The 19204-nt window shown below is 38.0% G+C and overlaps 1 protein-coding gene across 1 annotated transcript in view; it reads left to right on the top strand.

Moving 5' to 3' along the window:
• The window catches only part of Myom1 (myomesin 1), a 131081-nt gene that overhangs the window by 91715 nt on the left and 20162 nt on the right, over positions 1–19204 (top strand). The window contains exons 22-26 of the mRNA XM_070029493.1: positions 5036–5192; positions 6076–6182; positions 6298–6342; positions 14539–14675; positions 18275–18419. Of these exons, the coding sequence (XP_069885594.1) occupies positions 5036–5192; positions 6076–6182; positions 6298–6342; positions 14539–14675; positions 18275–18419 (591 nt within the window). The remainder of the gene's footprint in view (positions 1–5035; positions 5193–6075; positions 6183–6297; positions 6343–14538; positions 14676–18274; positions 18420–19204) is intronic.

Genomic DNA, 19204 nt, shown 5'->3' with positions numbered 1-19204 from the left:
ATTAAAAATGATCTCATTTTCTTTTTTTAAATATAATTATCTTTAAGTCACAGTACAAAGAAGTTTCCATCCACCAATCAGTTTATAAACATTATACATCTTGATCAATATCAACTCTTTTTCACATTAGAACTCAGCTCTAAGGCAATAAGGTGATACTAAAATAACATTCTTTAAAATAACATCTTTCATTTCAGTTCATATTTTCACTAAAGATCACAGGTCATATGGGTTTGAGGCCAAATCTGGCCACTCAAAAATGTGCTTTGAGTTTGATCTCCAGCATCAAAACCAAAAACACAAACAAAATGTGAAAAAAAAAACTTGAACAAATTATTGTTTTAAATATTCAATTGTTCTATTAACCTCCAAGTTTACTGAATATTTAAAATTTTGTTTTAAGCCTTTGATGCAATCCTTTCTAAGAATGTTTTATATTATATATATATATATATATATATATATATCACATCATTTTCAATACTCTTAGATACAATATACTGAATCTTCTTTACCCTTTTCTCTGTGACGCACAAGTACCAACCTTATTTATGGTACTGTTAGCAATATACGATGTCATCAGGAAGGTGGGGAGCTGTGTGCTCCTATATTAAATAATGCCTTATGTCTGCTTTTGAGTTTTCCTTCTTCCTCTCTGGCTATGGTTTTCCTTACTTTCAGAGAGCCTGCTGAAAGTAGCTTTATCCCTTTTCTTCACTTTGATCTGAGAGAAGCCAACCAACGTAGCTTGCTAGAATTCTCTCAAGTGGAGTATAAATACCTTCCATGTGGCAGTCTGTGGAATTCTCCAGTGTGTGTGTGCAGGACACTAGGAAGTGGGTTTTGGCAATCAATACTGGCTCTCAGAGAGCTGTGTTTTCTTACTTCTTGAACTGGGGCAAGGTTCCAAATGGGTGAAGTGTTAGAATACAAAGATCATCTACAGAACTGAGGGAAAGACGAAGTAAATAGAACTGGTCATATGCTTTTAATGGTATAAGTCCATTGCAGAAAAGTCTAATTTTTAATGTCAGAAAAAAATCAAGATTCTTAAAGTAACCATCCGCTTTTAGTCTTTTTTTCACCATAATAAATAAATAACAAACATTTGAATGATTCACTTCCTCTTTTTTTAATTTAATTTAATTTTATTTGTGAGCATACTGTACAGAGGGATTACAATTACATGGGCAGGATAATGCGTACATTTCTTACCAAGCATTACAGCCTCCTCCTTTGTTTACCCTTCACATACTTCCTCTTTTTTAAAAAAAGGACCAAGGGGCTGGGAAAGTGGCTCAGTGGTAGAGTGCTTACCTTGCATGCATGAAGCTCTGGGTTCAATTCCCAGCACCACATAAGCAGAAAAAGCCAGAAGTGGCACTGTGGCTCAAATGGCAGAGCGCTAGCCTTGAGCTGAAGACCTGAGGGACAGCGCCCAGGCCCAGAGTTCAGGCCCCACAATCAAAAAAAAAAAGGACCGAAGGTAAAGCAATGTGTAATTAATAAGAGCAATTGGTCATACTTCCAAAATAGATACTGTATAAAAAAAAGACAGATTCTGTTGACACCCCTCACTTCTTCTTGCCTCTTCATAACAATATAAATATACAAATAGTTTTCAATTTATATTTTCACAGTGACTCATGCAAACTGTGTATTATAACATCATCTAAGCCTAAACATTTCAGTGTCAGTCTTAAGTTTTAATAAGAGCATTTTTTCACTATTGATGTTACAAAAGTAGGGTGGAGTTTAAAAGAAAAATCCAGGCACTGGTGGCTCACTCCTGTAATCCTAGCCACAAAGGAGGCTGAGATTTAAGGATCCAGTTCAAAACCAGCCCAGCAGGAAAGTCTATGATATTCTTATCTCCAATTAAACACCAGGAAACGTTAAGTGGAGCTGTGGCTTGAAGTGGTAGAGCACTATGAGCAAAAAAGCTCAGGGAAAGAACCCAGGTCCGGATTTCAAGCCCCACCACTGACAAAAAAAAAAAAAAAAAGAAGTTTTAGCCCAGCACCAAGGGCTTTCACCTGTAATTCCAACTACTCAGGAAGCTGAGATCCAAGCATTACAATTTGAAGCCCTAGCAGGCCAGTCCATGAGACTTTTACCTCCAATTAACCACAACAAAGCCGGAAGTGGTGCTCTGACTCAAGTGATAGAGTGCTAGCCTTGATTTTAAAAGCTCAGGGACAGAGCCTAGACCTTACATTCAAGCTCCAGGACTGAAACCACAAAAAGATGTATTAAAATTTTTATTTAAAAAAATAAATTTAAAATTCTTTCTAAGTCAGAGTGCCGGTTGCTCACGCCTATAATCCTAGCTACTCAGGAGGCTGAGATCTGAAGATCATGGTTCAAAGCCAGCCCCTGCATGAAACTCCATGAGACTCTTTTTTTTTTTATTGTGAAAATACTGTACAGAGGGGTAACCATTACATGGGCAAGATAATGAGTACGTTTCTTATCAAACATTGTTGCCTCCTCCTTTGTTTCCCCTTCCCATCCCTTCCCATCTTCCCCACCCTGCCCCCCCCAAAGCTGTAAAGTTCGTTTTTCGACATAACGATTTGTACATCTCATTGTTGCAATGGGTCCACCTGTATCCCTATTTAAACGGTTTGTTTTTGCCCTTCCCTTCCTCAAATTATACCAACATCAAATATAGTGAGAACAGGGATTATACTGTTATTATACTGTACTGAGGGGTTACAGTTACATGGGCAAGATAATGAGTGCATTTCTTATCAAGCATTGTTGCCTCCTCCTTTGTTTCCCCTTCCCATCCCCCCACCCCCTCTTTTGCCAAAGTTGTAAAGTTCGTTTTTTGACATAACAACTTGTACATCTCATTTTTGCAATAGGTCTACCTGTATCCCTATTAAAATGATTTGTTTTTTCCCTTCCCCACCACAAATTATACCAACATCAAATACAATAAAAGCAGGAGTTATACCGTGGAGGAGGGACATACAAAACAACAAAGAAATCATCTTATAAATATGTTAGAAACAATCACAAGAAAGATAAAACATTTGAATACTTATCTTGGTGTTCATTTCACCTAACATCAACTTATCTGACTTTTTCTGCTTGTCTCAGACATACACTAGTTAATGAAAATAAGGGAAACCATGGGACCTATGTTTCTTTGGGCCTGGCTTAATTTACTTACTATAATTTTTTTTCAAGTCTTTCCATTTCCTAACAAATGGGGCAATGTCATTCTTTCTGATGGAGGCATAGAATTCCATTGTGTATATATACCATGTTTTCTTGATCCATTCATCTACTGAGGGGCATCTGGGTTGGTTCCATATCTTAGCTATGGTAAATAATGCTGCAATAAACATAGTTGTGCTGGTACCTTTACTATTGTCTTGTTTGTGATCATTTGAGTAAATGCCCAAAAGTGGGATTGCTGGGTCATAGGGGAGCTCTATGGGGAGTCTTTTGAAGACTTAAAGAGAAACTTCTCTAAAGAGGAAAGAAGGAGACTCTTATCTCCAATAAACCACTAGAAAACCAGAAGTGGCTCTGTGGCTCAAGCATTAGAGCACTCACCTTGAGCTGAAGAGTGCAGGACAGCACTCAGGTCCAGAGTTCAAGCCCCATGACTGACCACAAAACAAAAAGCCTTTCTAAATTTTATATATGCTAATAGTCACTTTTTGAATCTATATATATTTGGATATATATTGATAATATATTTATATATATTTATTATGTGTGTGTATGTATGTGTGTGTGAAGTACACACTACCATCAGTAAGAATACAAATTAGGTCAACTGTTTGATTCAGGACCAAGAGCCTTATGCCACTTACTCTCTGTGTACATGTTTTTTCTTGGACCCTCCCTAGGAGGGCTTTTTATCTTTTTTTCCTTTCTGATAAGTTTTATTGAGCACTAGGACAGGATGTTGGACCTTACTCTACAATCTACAGAGAAAACATCATTCCACTGGGAAAAATCTATGGGAAGGTTTCTTTAATGTTTTTTCATAACTAAAGCTATACCTTTCTGAGACTAAATACAATTTTCCTAATATACTGAAATAAACCAGGTTTAGGCTGGCAACTGAATGAGTATAAATTTAATAGTACAGTTAGTTTTTGTCCTACTGAAGTTAGACATGCTGTGAATGTTTCGTAAGTTGTACTCTCTATGAATTGCTGTAATTGCTACAGATGCAATTTATTGTAAACCTCAAAAATAAAATAACTGAATACATGAACGAATTTTCTTTTTAAAATCCCCAAACCTATCTTCTTGAAACACAGCCAATCACTTTAGCTCATTTCCATGTAGTTCGATAACAGTCTTTTTAAGATTGTTGTCATTCTAACATAAAGTTCCTGTATAGTTTTCTCTTTTAAAATAACACAAACTTAAATGTGTGAATACAGTCAATTCTGTTCTATTTTCCTCCTTCAAATTCCATCTGATTTCTTTAATCTCTTTCTATTCCTTCCTAATGACTGACTGGGTAGGGGCATTATTGAAGTAGAGTTATGAAGTAAGGCCTGATAAGGGTCATTCCCAACACTGCCATGCCCCTTGATTACCATCAGTCCCTTCTCACAACTGTATTATCATAATACCAATTTTTGGTATGATTTTATTGTAAAAATGCTGTACAGAGGAGTTACAGTTACACGAGCAAGGTAATGAGTACACTTCCTATTGAGCATTGTTACCTCCTCTTTTGTTTTCCCCCCTACCATCTCTGTCCTCCCACCTTCACAACTACTCCCCTCCCCCGCCTTGTCAAAGTTGTAAAGTTCGTTTTCAACGTAGTGTTTTGTACATCTCATTGTTACAATGGGTCAACCTGTATCTTTATTTAAACATTTTTTTTCTTAGTCCTGTACTAAGCAGTTGTGTCTTTCCCCTTACCTAATCACAATGCCTTGCTTTAAAGCTTAAGTAAAGCATCCCAAAGTTGGGGATGCTTTCCAAATCAATCAATCAACTTGGTTGATTTATACTGCAATGTATGAGAGACTTTTTTTTTTTTATCTTCTAGGAACCAAAGAGGTGGTTGTAAATGTGGATGATGATGGAGTTATTTCATTGAACTTTGAATGTGATCAGATGACTCCAAAGTCAGAATTCACTTGGTCCAAAGATTATGTTTCTACTGAGGATTCTGCACGATTAGAAGTGGAAAGCAAAGGCAACAAGTAAGATTATTTCCATCCTAACAGGTGTCCTTCCCATTGTAGGAGCATGAAGTAAACTCACTCATTTCTGCTTACTTTTCTTGCAATAAGAGGATAAAGTCACAAGTATTTTATAGCTAGCATTATAAAACCTTCAACTCACTATAAATCTTAAAAATAAAAATCCTTTTTAAAACACTTTCCAAAGGTCTTGTGGTACAACACATTTTCTTAAAGAAAACACAGTCAAACTATAAACTTTCTTCTAGTTTGTGGACTTAGCATCCAAATGTATAGTTGATATTAGCCATTAACTAGTAATAAAACTTGCCAAAGTTAGAAAACACAATGAACTTGACTAATAACCTATCACTTATTCATGACACAAGTTATGTGTTATACAAGGTCCAGTGTGGTAGAAATGCAACAAAGCACAAAGGAAAACATCTTTGACAGCACAGTAATTGTACATTGGGGATAATCTCAGTGGTATATAATCACTTCTGAAAAGGGAAGTGTAGAGGATAAGAGTGAAGAAGAACCCAAAGAAAGGTAGAGCACATTTTGCCCTATAGGATAAAAATCTAGGCTCCTCAGCAAGGGCTAACAAGCCAAATACCTTTGTGCTTGATGTGTGTTAATATATAACACGGTTTGTAGATTAGGAACTTTTATCAGCCCCTTCCCATCACCATCATCCCCTGGGAAGAAGCAGGACAGTCTTTCTAGTAGAAATGACATTTATCTTGAGATAACAAGAATGGGCAGGCTTTGCTCAGCAGGAGCAGAGGACAAGCATCCCAAATGAAAGGAGTCCTGCCTATGGGTGCCTAGAGATATAGCCAGTGGCAGTTTTCTAGACCCAGTACAGCTTTATTTCTAAGAAAAAAAATTTGTTCTCCAGGACAAAACTGACTTTCAAAGACCTTGGGACGGATGACTTAGGCATTTACTCTTGCGATGTAACAGACACTGATGGAATAGCATCAAGCTACCTAATAGATGAAGCAGGTATGTTTAAAAGCTTTGCACTCACAAGTATGATATTTCTTTGATTTATCTGCTGTTCTTAAGGACCATTTGTTTTAACAGGCTAGAGTGTAATTGTTCTCTTTTCTCCCTACAGAAATGAAACGTTTGCTTGCTCTCAGCCAGGAACACAAGTTCCCAAGTAAGTGGCCACAATACATTCACGTATTTTTAGCAATCTTACTTTGGGGGTAACTTCTATAGTAAATCAGGTGACAGCTTTGACAAGATCAATAGAAAAAGCTCTTAGAAACTTGGAATGGATTGCGTATCAGTGCTACAGAAGCACTTTCTAGAAGTTCTTCTTTTCTTGGCCTTTGTTCTCTAGAGAAACTAAGATAACATAGAAAAATATCCTCATCCTTCATTATTGTACAGAGAGGTGCCAGGATACATAGGTATAACATCTGAGTTATGAAGTTCTTCCTTTGTTGCTTACATATTTTGAAATTACACACACACACACACACACCTTCTTAAGTAAAATTAGCCCTTAATAGAAGAATCATCCCTCTAAATAAAGGTAATCTAAAGACAGTACCTAAGATTTTAAACACTTGGAAAATAGGGTAAGGAGATCTAAGAAATAGAATCCTTCTGAACTATTTATTACCTGATAAATAAAGCAACTTTTGTATAAAAGATTAAACTGAACAATTGACACCTAAAGGAAGAGAAAGAAGTCTGAAATAACACTCGAAAGGTTCCATTGGCCTGATAGGATCTTTTATCCGATGGCCAAACTAGTGAAGTAACCAGAAAAACACAGCCTAGAATTTGAGAAAATAAATTGGAAGTGGTTTTAAAAAGCCTCTTAAATTAAGTATTTAAAGGAATTCCTAAATACTTAACTATTTTTCATTAATATAATTGTATTTTCCCTTGCCTAACAAGTATGAAGCCCTGAGGTTAATCATCAGTAACAAAAAATAAAAACAACTCAAAAACAGAAAATAAGCAAAAGAACACAACTTATATCCCTATTCTAGACTATGGACAAAATTTTATATATTTGTACATGGACTTTTCTTTCCTGGGGAGAGGATTTAGATATCTCCCTAAATTCTCAGTGGAGGTTGTGATTTTTAAAAATACTGCTGTAGAAGCTAGTTTTTCTTACCTACCCAGAAATGATTGGTTGACAGTGAGTTTGGATGTTGCAGCACTGTGGAGTACCTATGGGGGGTTGAATGTGTAGGTGTAGACTTCTGAGACCTAAGAGAAAACCTGCCATGTGGCCTTAGTCAAGCTATTTTCATCTGTATGCCTATTCACCATTCAACTGGAAAAACAGTATCACAAGTGATGTTTCAAAAGTTAACTTTGAAATGCTGTGTGGGAAGATAGAGATTTCCCTGGAGACTCTGTGCTGTAAGTTTCAGCTGACCCTGTGAACTGAGAAGCTCACTTCCATTTCCCTGTGCCTTTGTGTCTTTTCCAGAAATGGCACTTGTAAATTTACAACACCTAATACAATGCTGTCTCCAAACCATGTAGAATATTTGTATTATCTACTCCCAAATAATGGTAGAAATGGAGAGAAACAGCAGCATCTACTAACTTAGTTAGTCAGACAATAAATATTGGTTAAGTACTTGGGCAGTGCCCTCTCCACAATAACATTTACATTCAGCTTAAAGGATGAGGATGAGAGAAGTCAAGACAGTGTCACTGTTGTGTTGAAGTTGCCTGGGCCTTCCCAGAGGGAGAGTTGTTGAACAGAGTTCAATGATCATCTGAACGTGGAGATGGAAATAAGGCAGTTATAACTGATGATTGTCACTGTTACTTACTTTAAGATCTTTTTCTTGATATTTGTTTTTTTATTGTGAAAATACTGTACAGAGGGGTTACAATTACATGGGCAAGATAATGAGTACATTTCTTATCAAGCATTGTAGCCTCCTCCTTTGTTTCCCCTTCCCATCCCCTTCCCATCCCTCCACTCCTCCTACCTAATCCTCCCCCCCCCCACCAAAGTTGTAAAGTTCGTTTTTCTTTTTTTTGGGGGGGGGGTCTGGTCGTGAGGCCTGAACTCTGGGCCTGGGTGCTGTCCCTCAGCTCTTTAGCTCAAGGCTAGTGCTCTACCACTTGAGCCACAGCACCATTTCCAGCTTTTTTTCTTTTTGCTTATGTGGTGCTGGGGAATCGAACCAAGGGCCTCATGCATGCAAGGCACTCTACCACTGAGCCACCTTCCCAGCCCGTAAAGTTTGTTTTTCGACATAACAACTTGTACATCTAATTGTTGCAATGGGTCCACCTGTATCCCTATTTAAACTATTTGTTTTTTCCCTTCCCCTCCACAAATTATACCAACATCAAATAACAACAGATGCTGGAGGGGATGTGTACACAAGGGAACCTTACTGCATTGTTGGTGGGCGTGTAAACTTGTTCAACCACTTTGGAAAGCAGTATGGAGGTTCCTCAAAAGACTCCACATAGAGCTCCCCTATGACCCAGCAATCCCACTTTTGGGCATTTACCCAAATGTTTACAAACAAGACCACACTAAAGCTACCAGCACAACAATGTTTATTGCAGCATTATTTACCATAGCTAAGATATGGAACCAAACCAGATGTCCCTCAGTAGATGAATGGATCAAGAAAATGTGGTATATATACACAATGGAATTCTATGCCTCCATCAGAAAGAATGACATTTCCCCATTTGTTAGGAAATGGAAAAACTTGGAAAAAATTATATTAAGTGAAGTAAGCCAGGCCCAAAGAAACATAGGTCCCATGGTTTCCCTTATTTGCAATATCTAGTATATGTATGAGTCAAGCAGAAAAGGTCACATAATGTGAGGTCAGGAAAATGAACCCTTAGATATGTATTTTAATGTTTTTTTCTTTCATGCATGTGTTTCTAACGCATTTATAAGATTATTTCTTTGTTGCTTTGTATGTCCCTCCCCCACAGTATAACCCCAGCTTTCACTATATTTGATGTCAGTATAACTTGTGGAGGAGATGGGGAAAAACCGGTTGTTTAAGGATACAGGTGGACCTGTTGCAACATTGAGAAGTACAAGTTGTCATGTCCAAAACGAGCTTTACAACGTCGGTGCGGGGGGGGGGGGGGGGGAGGGGGGGAGGGGGGAAGGAGAAGGATTGGGATTGGGGGGGAGGGGGGAGGCTGGGAAGGGATGTGAAGGGTAAACCAAAGGAGGAGGGTGCAATGCTTGGTAAGAAATGTACGCATTATCTTGCCCATGTAATTGTAACCCCTCTGTACAGTATGTTCACAAATAAAATTAAATTAAATTTTAAAAAAAGATATGTAACCAACCCAGATGCCCCTCAGTGGATGAATGGATCAAGAAAATGTGGTATATATACACAATAGAATTTTATGCCTCCAATAGAAAGAATGACATTGCCCCATTTGTTAGGAAATGGAAAGGCTTGGAAAAAATTATATTAAGTGAAGTAAGCCAGGCCCAAAGAAACATAGGTCCCATGGTTTCCCATATTTGTAATAACTAGTATACTTTGAGATATTTTATCTTGCCCAAGCTTGAAGACTCTAATTGTTGGTGCAGCAAACTTAAGTATTTGGGATTTGTGACCTACTGCTGTATGTAGCAGCTTAGTAAACACTGAGCAGGAACCCAAAAATATGATTAAAACTCCCAACCTAGTGAAAATTTTGAAAGCCCACTGAAGCAGCATTTTAATTATTTTAAGTTCTGGTACTTTTCTTCCCTATATGAACTTTCTTTCACTAGGAATATTTTCAGAGATCTGCAGATAGAATCAACTTCTGGTTTCTCAATTTATACTCACTGTCAATCAAGCCTGCCATGTTAATTAAGTCCTTTTCTTGATTAATAAGTTTTGAATGGTCTCATTTCTTACAGAATATCAGAAAGAGTATGATTTTCCCTTATCTTTTGGCACCAAAAATTCCTCTCTGTTAAGGTGGTTTCAAAATATTTTTGAAAGCCTTTAAGTACATGCCTTAAACCTACAAATAACATAGTTTGCCAGAAGCAAATTAACTTCCAGAGCAGAAAATTTAAATATGAATAAAAAGATACAATGGCATAAAGCTAAATATAGAAAATAATTTAGCCTGCCTTGCCAGTGTTAATGCTATGTTGCTCATCTGAGGGTGGAGAGTACATTTCAGTATTACCAACATCCTGTGTAATCTCTCTTTGTTTGTAGACATTCATTATTACTACCTACACAGATTACTACCTTAGATTGACACAAAGTATATACGTAAACATAGATGTATTGCTACATCCTTTTAGTTGGCAACACATTGTATTTGACATTAGGTATTTATGCGATACTGTTGAAGCAACTCAGAAAGAAAAAAACTCCAAGAAGTCAGAAGCTAGTGGGTCCTGTCTATTATCCTAGCTACTCAGGAAACTGAGATCTGAGAATTGAAGTTTCAAATCAGTCTGGGTAGACAAATCCATGCAACTCTTATCTACAGTTAACCAGCAAAAAAGCCAGAAGTGGAGGTATGGCTCAAAGAGTAGAGTTTCAGCAGTGAGTGAAAAAGCCAACCAAGAGCCCTAGTTCCTAAGTTCAAGCCACAGTATTGGCACATTTGTGCACACGCATGTGTGTGCCCCCCCACCACCCCAAATATGGACAACCAACATTTCTAAAGTGCTTATTATGTATCAGGATTCTTATAGGGCATTTATTTATTTATTTATTTGTCAATCTGGGGCCTGAACTCTGGGCCTGGGTGCTGTCCATCAGCTCTTCAGCTCAAGCCTAGCACTCTACCACTTGAGTCACAGTGTCACTTCAAGCTTTTTCTGCTTATGTGGTGCTCTGAAATTGAACCCAGGGCCTCATGCATGCAAGGCAAGCACTCTACCACTGAGCCACCTTCCCAGCCCTTATGGGGCATCTAAATGGAATGCATTTGAACTTTGTAATTTCTTTAAAAGTGTCAGGACTATGATGACTTATTTTAGAGGTGAAGAATATGAAACCCTGGGAAGTTAAGTAACTAAATCAATTCCATACAGCTGGTGAAGAGTAAATGGTCTTTCTCTAGTGCCAGTTCCCCTAACCACATCATGGACTGTTATGTGTGCGCCTGCCATGTTTGCTCTGTGCCATCTGGGACCACTCAGACTCACCTTTATCCCCCAGAGGATATGCTTATGAATCAGGGAGGTCAGTGACTGTTATGGGAACTGGAGCCTTTCAGAAGGATCCATCTTTCCCTTCCAGTCTACATTCTTGCCATCCTCAGAATGGGGTATCCAGGCTTCTCTAGAAGAGACTTTTATTTAATACTGGCACTAGGGCTTGAACTCCAAGTCTTGAGTTCTCACTTCGCTCAAGGCTGGTGTTCTACCATATGAGCCATACCTCTACTTCTGGCTTTTGCTGGTTAATTGGAGATGAGTCTCAGACTTTTCTGCCCATACTGGCTTCAAACCTCAATCCTCAGATCTCAGCCTCCTGAGTAGCTAGGATTACAAGTGTGAGTCACCGGTGCCCAACTTTAGAATAGATATTCAACACTTCTCAAGACAGAGCAAGCATAAGTGTCCTGTAGGGAGAAACTTTACCCTCTGCTCTTGCTATCTTGGGATCTTTATTCAGCTGATCTACTCACACTGGAAACTACTAGTGCTTATCAGAGAGAACAACTCTGGAATCAATTCTATATCCCTGATTTATCCTTGGGTTCAGTTTTCTCATCAGTAAAATTGAAGTAGGGATGGAGAAAACTCAGCTTCTTGAGCAGTGACCATTATTCACAATATCTTAATTTATTCTTACTATAGTTACTCATATTAATACCATTGTGAGGTATATACTATCCATCTTAGCATGTGAAAACACTGATTTAAGAGGACAGCGGCTATTCAAGACCATAGTAAACTCCAAAGCTTATGCCCTCCCGCAGCAGTTGGCTGTTCTCTTTGATATGCCAAATACCTGACAAAAACAACTTAAGAGAAGGAATTCTTTTCATTTTGGTTAATCATTTCAGAAGATTCAGTCTATAGTCCTTGGCTCCCTTGATTCTGGTCTTATGGTGAAGCAGAACTCACCATGGTTGAAGCGTATAGAAGAAGAGGCTATTCCCCTTATAGTGATAGGAAGCAGAGAGGGATAGACAGACGGGGGCACAGGACAAGATACAGCCTTCAATAACATGCTGCCATTGACCTACTTCCTCCAGCTAGCCCCCCACCTCCTAAAGTTTCCAGAAGTTCTCAAAATAGCATTGCCAACTGGGATCATGTGTACAACACATGTGCCTGTGAGGTTCATTTTATAGCCAAACCATTTATCCCTCAATAGTAATTGGTAGATGTTTTCTGGGTTTCCTTTCAGTTCTGAAGCAGGAGAAAAATTAATCTATGACCGACTTTTATAGTGGAATAGGGGAAAATGAAAAAGAAAGGTATCCCTTGAACCTTGAAAAGGAAAAATTTAGGATAACTACAAAAATATTGCTATACATTTGGTACACATTTAGGAAGTTTATAATTGAAAATACAGTACATACCAAATTTTTGAAATAGTTTTAGAACGGTTCAGAGGAAGTGAAGGGCAATGATTTCCCCTAGAGAAAGTTAAAGACTACTAATCAGTGAGAAAGGGCCATGCTTTCCTACCAAATGTGCCCTGGAGTCTTGTCTTTACACAGCCATGACTGGAGGAGCTATTCTAAAGAACACTGGAAGTTCCAAGAGATTTAAAATCTAGTCCTGATGTCAGCCAACTTTTAAAATTTCACTGGAATTCAAATGGCTTAGACAACACAGGTGTGGATCAGATACCATATGTCAATTCATCTTCTAGGTGAAGAAAATCATACTTCAATATCACTTCTCAATAGTAACTCACTTGTTTGCCTCTGAAGAATTTTGCTTGTTCCTGGGATCACAGTCAGTTAGTATACAATTGGGATGGATAGGATTTAAATGATGAACCTGAGTATATAGTCATCCCTCAGTATCCATGGGGGATTAGTTCCAGGACCCTTTATGGAAACCAAAATCCCAAAGAAATAAAATGGCATAATTCTTGTATAGAATGTACCCACATTCTCCCTTATGTTTAAATAACCCATATATTACTTATAATGTATAATACAATACCATGTACATAATTGTTCTACTGTATCATTTAAGGAATAATTACAAAACTTACACATGTTCAGTACTGATGCAACTTTAAAAATATATTCTATCCATGGTTGATTAAATTTATGGATGTGATATGGAGGGCTATAGGTTTGTGGATATGTAGGGCTGATAGTGGAGTCAAAATTAATTTTTAATCTTATTTAATAAAACATTTAAAAACACATCTTATTTTCAACAACACACACCTTCTACCACCCAAAATTAATTCACTTTTTAAGACTGATTTAATCTATTGAGACTGAGGCAGGAAAAAAAGAGAGATCAAGGTCAATCTGGTCAAAGTGATCAAGATCCAATGTAAAAGAACCCAAAATATAAAGTAAAAGGGTCGGAGGGGGGGATTGGTTCAAGTGGTAGAGTACTTGCCTAGTAGCATGTATAAGGCCCTAGGTTCAAACTCTAGTACCAAAAGATAAAAAAGAATTTAAAAAAACACTTGGAAGAAACTAAATTGAGTTAAAATTATTATTTGAAATGAAACAAAATGCAATTACCACTTGAGCCACAGCGCCACTTCCAGCTTTTTTCTTTTTTCTTATGTGGTGCTGAGGAATCGAACCCAGGGCCTCAGGCATGCAAGGCAAGCACTCTACCACTGAGCCACCTTCCCAGCCCCTAAACCTTAGTTCTTATAGCTGGAAAATGTCTTGGCTAATCCACATGCTTATTTTAATTCAATTATTTATAGACAAGTCAGTGAGGGCTAAGGACTCAAAATAACCTACCTAATGGCACTTCATTTGTTATAGCAGACTTCGAATTAAACCAGATATACGGGGCCATCTCAGACTATTTCCATCACATCTTATTTATCTCCCTTGAAGAACCCTAACCAAACCAAAGCTGTTAGCTAGAAGTACCTCTAGAAGGTTAGGTGTGATGCCTATAATCCCAGTTACTCAGCTAAAAGTAAAGGGGCAGGAGGCCTGGCTCAAGTGGTAGGCAAACACAAAGTCAGATTCAACTCCCAGTACTACTCCTAACTTGCCTTTAGGGGTAAATTCACCCTCCTCATTTTTACATGACTGTAATTCAGAGACAAATGACCTAGGTCTTATATCCCAAGAAGTACAGGGCTTTGTCACCTTTTTCACTAATGGTCTTTTTACTTGCTGGAAATCCATACCAATACAAATGCCTAGCTGTATAATTACTTACTATGTTTGTTTTCATTTTCCACAGCTGTTCCATCTAAATCAGAGTTGGCAGTTGAAATTTTGGAGAAAGGTCAGGTCCGGTTTTGGATGCAGGCTGAGAAGCTGTCAGGCAATGCCAAAGTCAACTACATATTTAATGAAAAGGAAATTTTTGAGGGGCCGGTAGGTCTTATAATTTTTCATTTTTTTTTTCTGTTGGAATGAGAACTGCTGGGCAGAAGACTGTGGGATTGGAATTATTCTCGTATGTAAAACTGCAACAGGAAAATAGAGATTGATTATATTGTATTACCTAAACCAGAACACTTTGGAGAATGAAAAGGGCTGCTATTTAAAAAAAATTCCAGACAGTAGTCATAAATTAAAACTATTCAGGCAAACTCAGAAATATGATCACTCAGGGCTGGGAAGATGGCTCAGTGGTAGAGCGCTTGCCTTGCATGCCTGAGGCCCTGGGTTAGATTCCTCAGCACCACATAAGCAAAAAGAAAAAAGCCGGAAGTGGCACTGTGGCTCAGGTGGTAGAGCGCTAGCCTTGAGCTGAAGAGCTGAGGGACAGCACCCAGGCCCAGAGTTCAGGCCCCACGACCCGACCCCCCCCCCAAAAAAGAAATATGATCACCCCTGAATACAGAGCTGCTTTTGCCTGGGCAGGTGAAGACACCCTTGCCTGAATTCACAGCTTCTCACTGCTTGCTAAATAACGGAAAATACTTCATATCCTCTCAAAAAGCACAGTTTTGGTTTGTTTGTTTTTTTGTTTTGTCAATAGCTGTGTTTATTGCATAAATGAGTGGTTTGTTTTTTTTTAATGTATTGTTAAAAGAGATGAAGGCTATTCACATTGACACTCCCAACAGACATGACACCTACATGAAGAAAACAGACCTTTTGTTCTATCAGCTCAAAAAAATGCAGTGAGAACCTTTGTTGTGGCCTTTCTGGTTTAAAATACAGTATGTCCTTATTGCACACAACTATGAAGGTACAAAAAGGTACAAAACACACATTCTTACAACTTGCAATGCAAAATTGTATTTACTTTTGGACTTAAATGGGATTGTGTGTGTGTGTGTGTGTGTGTGTGTGTGTGTGTGTGTGTGTGTGTGTGTGTGTGTTATTTTCATTGGCTGTCTTATCTCTGTATGTATGGATTATAGAATACTATTCCATTTGCTTTATTTTGGCTTTTTTAAAAAATTTATTGTCAAGTTGATGTACAGAGGGGTTACAATTACATAATTAAGGTAGTACGTATATTTTTTGTTGAACTTGTTACCCCCTCCCTCATTTTTCTCCCACTTTCCTGTTCCCCCTCACGTCCCCCCAGTTGTACAATTCATTTCCAACATATTATCTTGTGAGTATCGCTGTTGTATTGGTTCCCCTTTTGTCCTTTGTCTCACCATTTTCTTTTTTTCTTCCTTTTTTTAATTGTCAAGGTGATGTACAGTGTGGTTACATAAGTAAGGTAGTGAGTACATTTCTTATCCAACTTGTTATCCCCTCCCTCATTTTTCTCCCACTTTCCCTCTCTCCCAATCTCCCCCCAGTTTGTACAGATCATTTCCAACATATTGTCTTGTGAGTACCACTGTTACATTGGTTCCCTCTTTGTCCTTTGTCTCACCATTTTGTCGTTCCTCTTCCCTTCTCTAATTCAGATTAACGTATATACCATACCCAGAGTACCAAAATCAGATACCATGACAGCCGGGGATAATCCATAAGGGGAGAAAACACACAAAAGAAACAAGAAATCACATAGTACATTAACAACAACAACAAAGAAACCTCTTATGTCCATATCTTGGGGTTCATTTTGGTTAACTTCATCTTACATGGACATATGTACATAGCTATTGAGTATTCATTTGCTTGTAATACAAACAATTTTTATACATAAAGCTACAGCATCTGAGCTTCATTTCTCCTCCCATAGATATCATAAAGGACATATTTGAGCCAGTGCTCAAGTGGTGTGAAGAACTGGGCTTCAGGAGGCCTGATCCTCCCCTATACTATCATGGGTGTGAATGAGAAGCTAAAAGGGTGAGGAGGAGCGACTTGGATTTTTTAGCACCTCTTTCTCTTTTCTTTGAGCGATTTTTGAAAAAATGCATTTCATTTATTTTTATTGTAAAAGTAATGTACAGAGGGGCTACAGTTACGTAGGTCAGGTAATGAGTACTTTTCTTTGTGAACAGTGTCCCCTCTTCCCTTGTTTTCTCCCCGATTTTTCCTCTCCACTCTCCTCCCCCACAAGTTGGATAGTTCATCTTTCAACAGTGTCTATTGAGTATCACTGTTGCATTTGTTCACCCCTTGTCTCACCATTTCTGTGCTTCCCATTCATTGAATGATATTTTTATAATATTACATCAGGATCCTTATAAAGAGAATATGAGAGTTTTTTGTTCCTGGTTTACTGGGCATTCCTTTGAGGAGAAACTGGGTGGTGGTGGGGGAAGAAACAAGCTAAACTAGAAGAAAGCTAATAAAATATTGGCCTCAATTGGATACTAGCTTCCTGCAAGAGAGGCTATGGAGTATAAGAATTGGGATAGAGTTGCTCCATGATTTGAGCCTTCATTCCATGATATGTTTTATAGCAAAACTTAATCAAGTAGACTGGGAATGTGGCTTAGCGGTAGAGTGCTTGTCTAGCATGCATGAAGTCCTTCATTCGATTCCTCAGTACCACATAAATGGACAAGGCCGGAAGTGGTACTGTGGCTCAAGTGGTAGAGCAATAGCCTTGAGCACAGAGCGGCTCAAGGACAGTGCTCAGGCCCCTGAGTTCAAGCTCCAGGACCAGCAAAAAACAAAAACAAAAACAAAACAAAAACCCTTAATCAATTCAGAATTGCTATAGAATTTGTGCCTACATCCCCGAGGACTAAGGTTTATCTTTACATGCTAAAAAATAAAAACGTGGTTAAACAAAGCAATAAAATAAAAAGAGTCTAATAGGGCTATTTCAGTTCATTAAGAGTAAGTAGATTTCAAAGGCTTTTAAAGCACTTTTATTCACATATTAATTTAGCAGGTAATTTACTAATTTCCTACTATGTATTTACCATACAGTGTTAGATGCAGAAGATATAGCAGTGAGGAACATGTTCCTCCCTAGCTGCATAGTTTTATATTATTCTGTTAGTTAAGCATAATGTAACCTACCTCATTCATGCCTATAATCCTAGCTACTGAGGAGACAGAGACATAGGATTGCATTTCAAAGCTAGACCGAGCAGGAGAGTTTGTGAAACTCTTATTTTTAATTAACCACCAAAAAGCTGAAAGTGGAGTTGTAGCTCAGGTACTATAGTGCTAGCCTTGAGCAAAAAAGCTCAGGGACAGTGCCTAGGCCCTGAGTTCAAACCCCAGGGGTGGCACACACACACACACACACACACACACACACACACACACACACACACACACACACACACACACACACACACACACACACTAATATAATCTGGAAGATAAAATGGCAATCTAAGACAACTTTTTGATAGAATTTTGTAATATAGGGTAATGAATTTTTATTTAGACTAAAGAAATTAAACTTCAAACTATTCAATAAATTCTGGTCTAGGTTGTATACCACATACAAATTTTTAAGGGACTTGCTTAGTTGTGAAGAAATATTAAAGTTATATTTCTTTGGAGTTTGTCTTTATTTTATTAAGGTTATTACTATCTAGGTAAAATGCCTACCTTACTGATGTCTCTATCTCTGTCTTTTCACATTGAAGAAATACAAGATGCATATTGACCGAAACACTGGCATAATTGAAATGTTCATGGAAAAGCTACAGGATGAGGATGAGGGAACATATACTTTCCAGATTCAAGATGGAAAAGCAACTGGTCATTCTACTCTGGTCCTCATTGGAGATGGTAAGAACTTCAAGAAACATTAACTACAACATTTTGATACATGCTTCAGTGAAAATACATGACATAAAAGGCATACTGAGGAAGATAGTAAGAATTGTTTCTTACTTAAATTCCTATGATCAAAATGCTATACCTAGTTAATGCTTTCCACTATATTTCATTTCACAGAAGTGAACATTAATTTAAAAGAACACCAAGTCAAGCACTGGTAGGTAGCTCACACCTGTAATCCTAGCTACTCAGGAGGCTGAGATCTGAGGACTGCAGTTCAAGAGCAGGAAAGACCATGAGACTCTTATCTCCAATTAACCACCAGAAAATTGAAAGTATCTCGACCACTACACACACACACACACACACACACACACACACACACACACACAGAACACCAAATTTACTTCTATTCCTCTGGCAAGGCTGCACCTGACTAGTCTCATATATAAGCCAGTACTTACTACTAACCTTCTCCTGTGAAAAAGATTATAATAGAACTGAGACTGTATATGTGTCTCAGGAATAAACCATGATTCTGTTTTACAATGTGTACTTACTCTAAGTTACTGAACTGAGAAGAAAAACATGCACAAAAATTACAAGCCAAATCTGTTAATCATACATTATAACTAGGTTGTCATTGTAGGCTTCCATAAACCAAGAGAACTTAAAATGCAGCCTTTAGTATTGGAGAGGCTGCCAGATCTCTACATTTGTGACATCCCGTAATGATGACTATTTCCTCATTTTATGACCATGGCAAAGTTTTTTTTAACCTTTTCAATCCTATT

This window comes from Dipodomys merriami, unplaced genomic scaffold (genome assembly GCF_024711535.1).
Source record: "Dipodomys merriami isolate MVZ:Mamm:240054 unplaced genomic scaffold, mDipMer1.0.p SCAF_2, whole genome shotgun sequence".
NCBI lineage: Eukaryota > Metazoa > Chordata > Mammalia > Rodentia > Heteromyidae > Dipodomys > Dipodomys merriami.
This window is presented reverse-complemented; position numbering and strand designations above follow the sequence as displayed.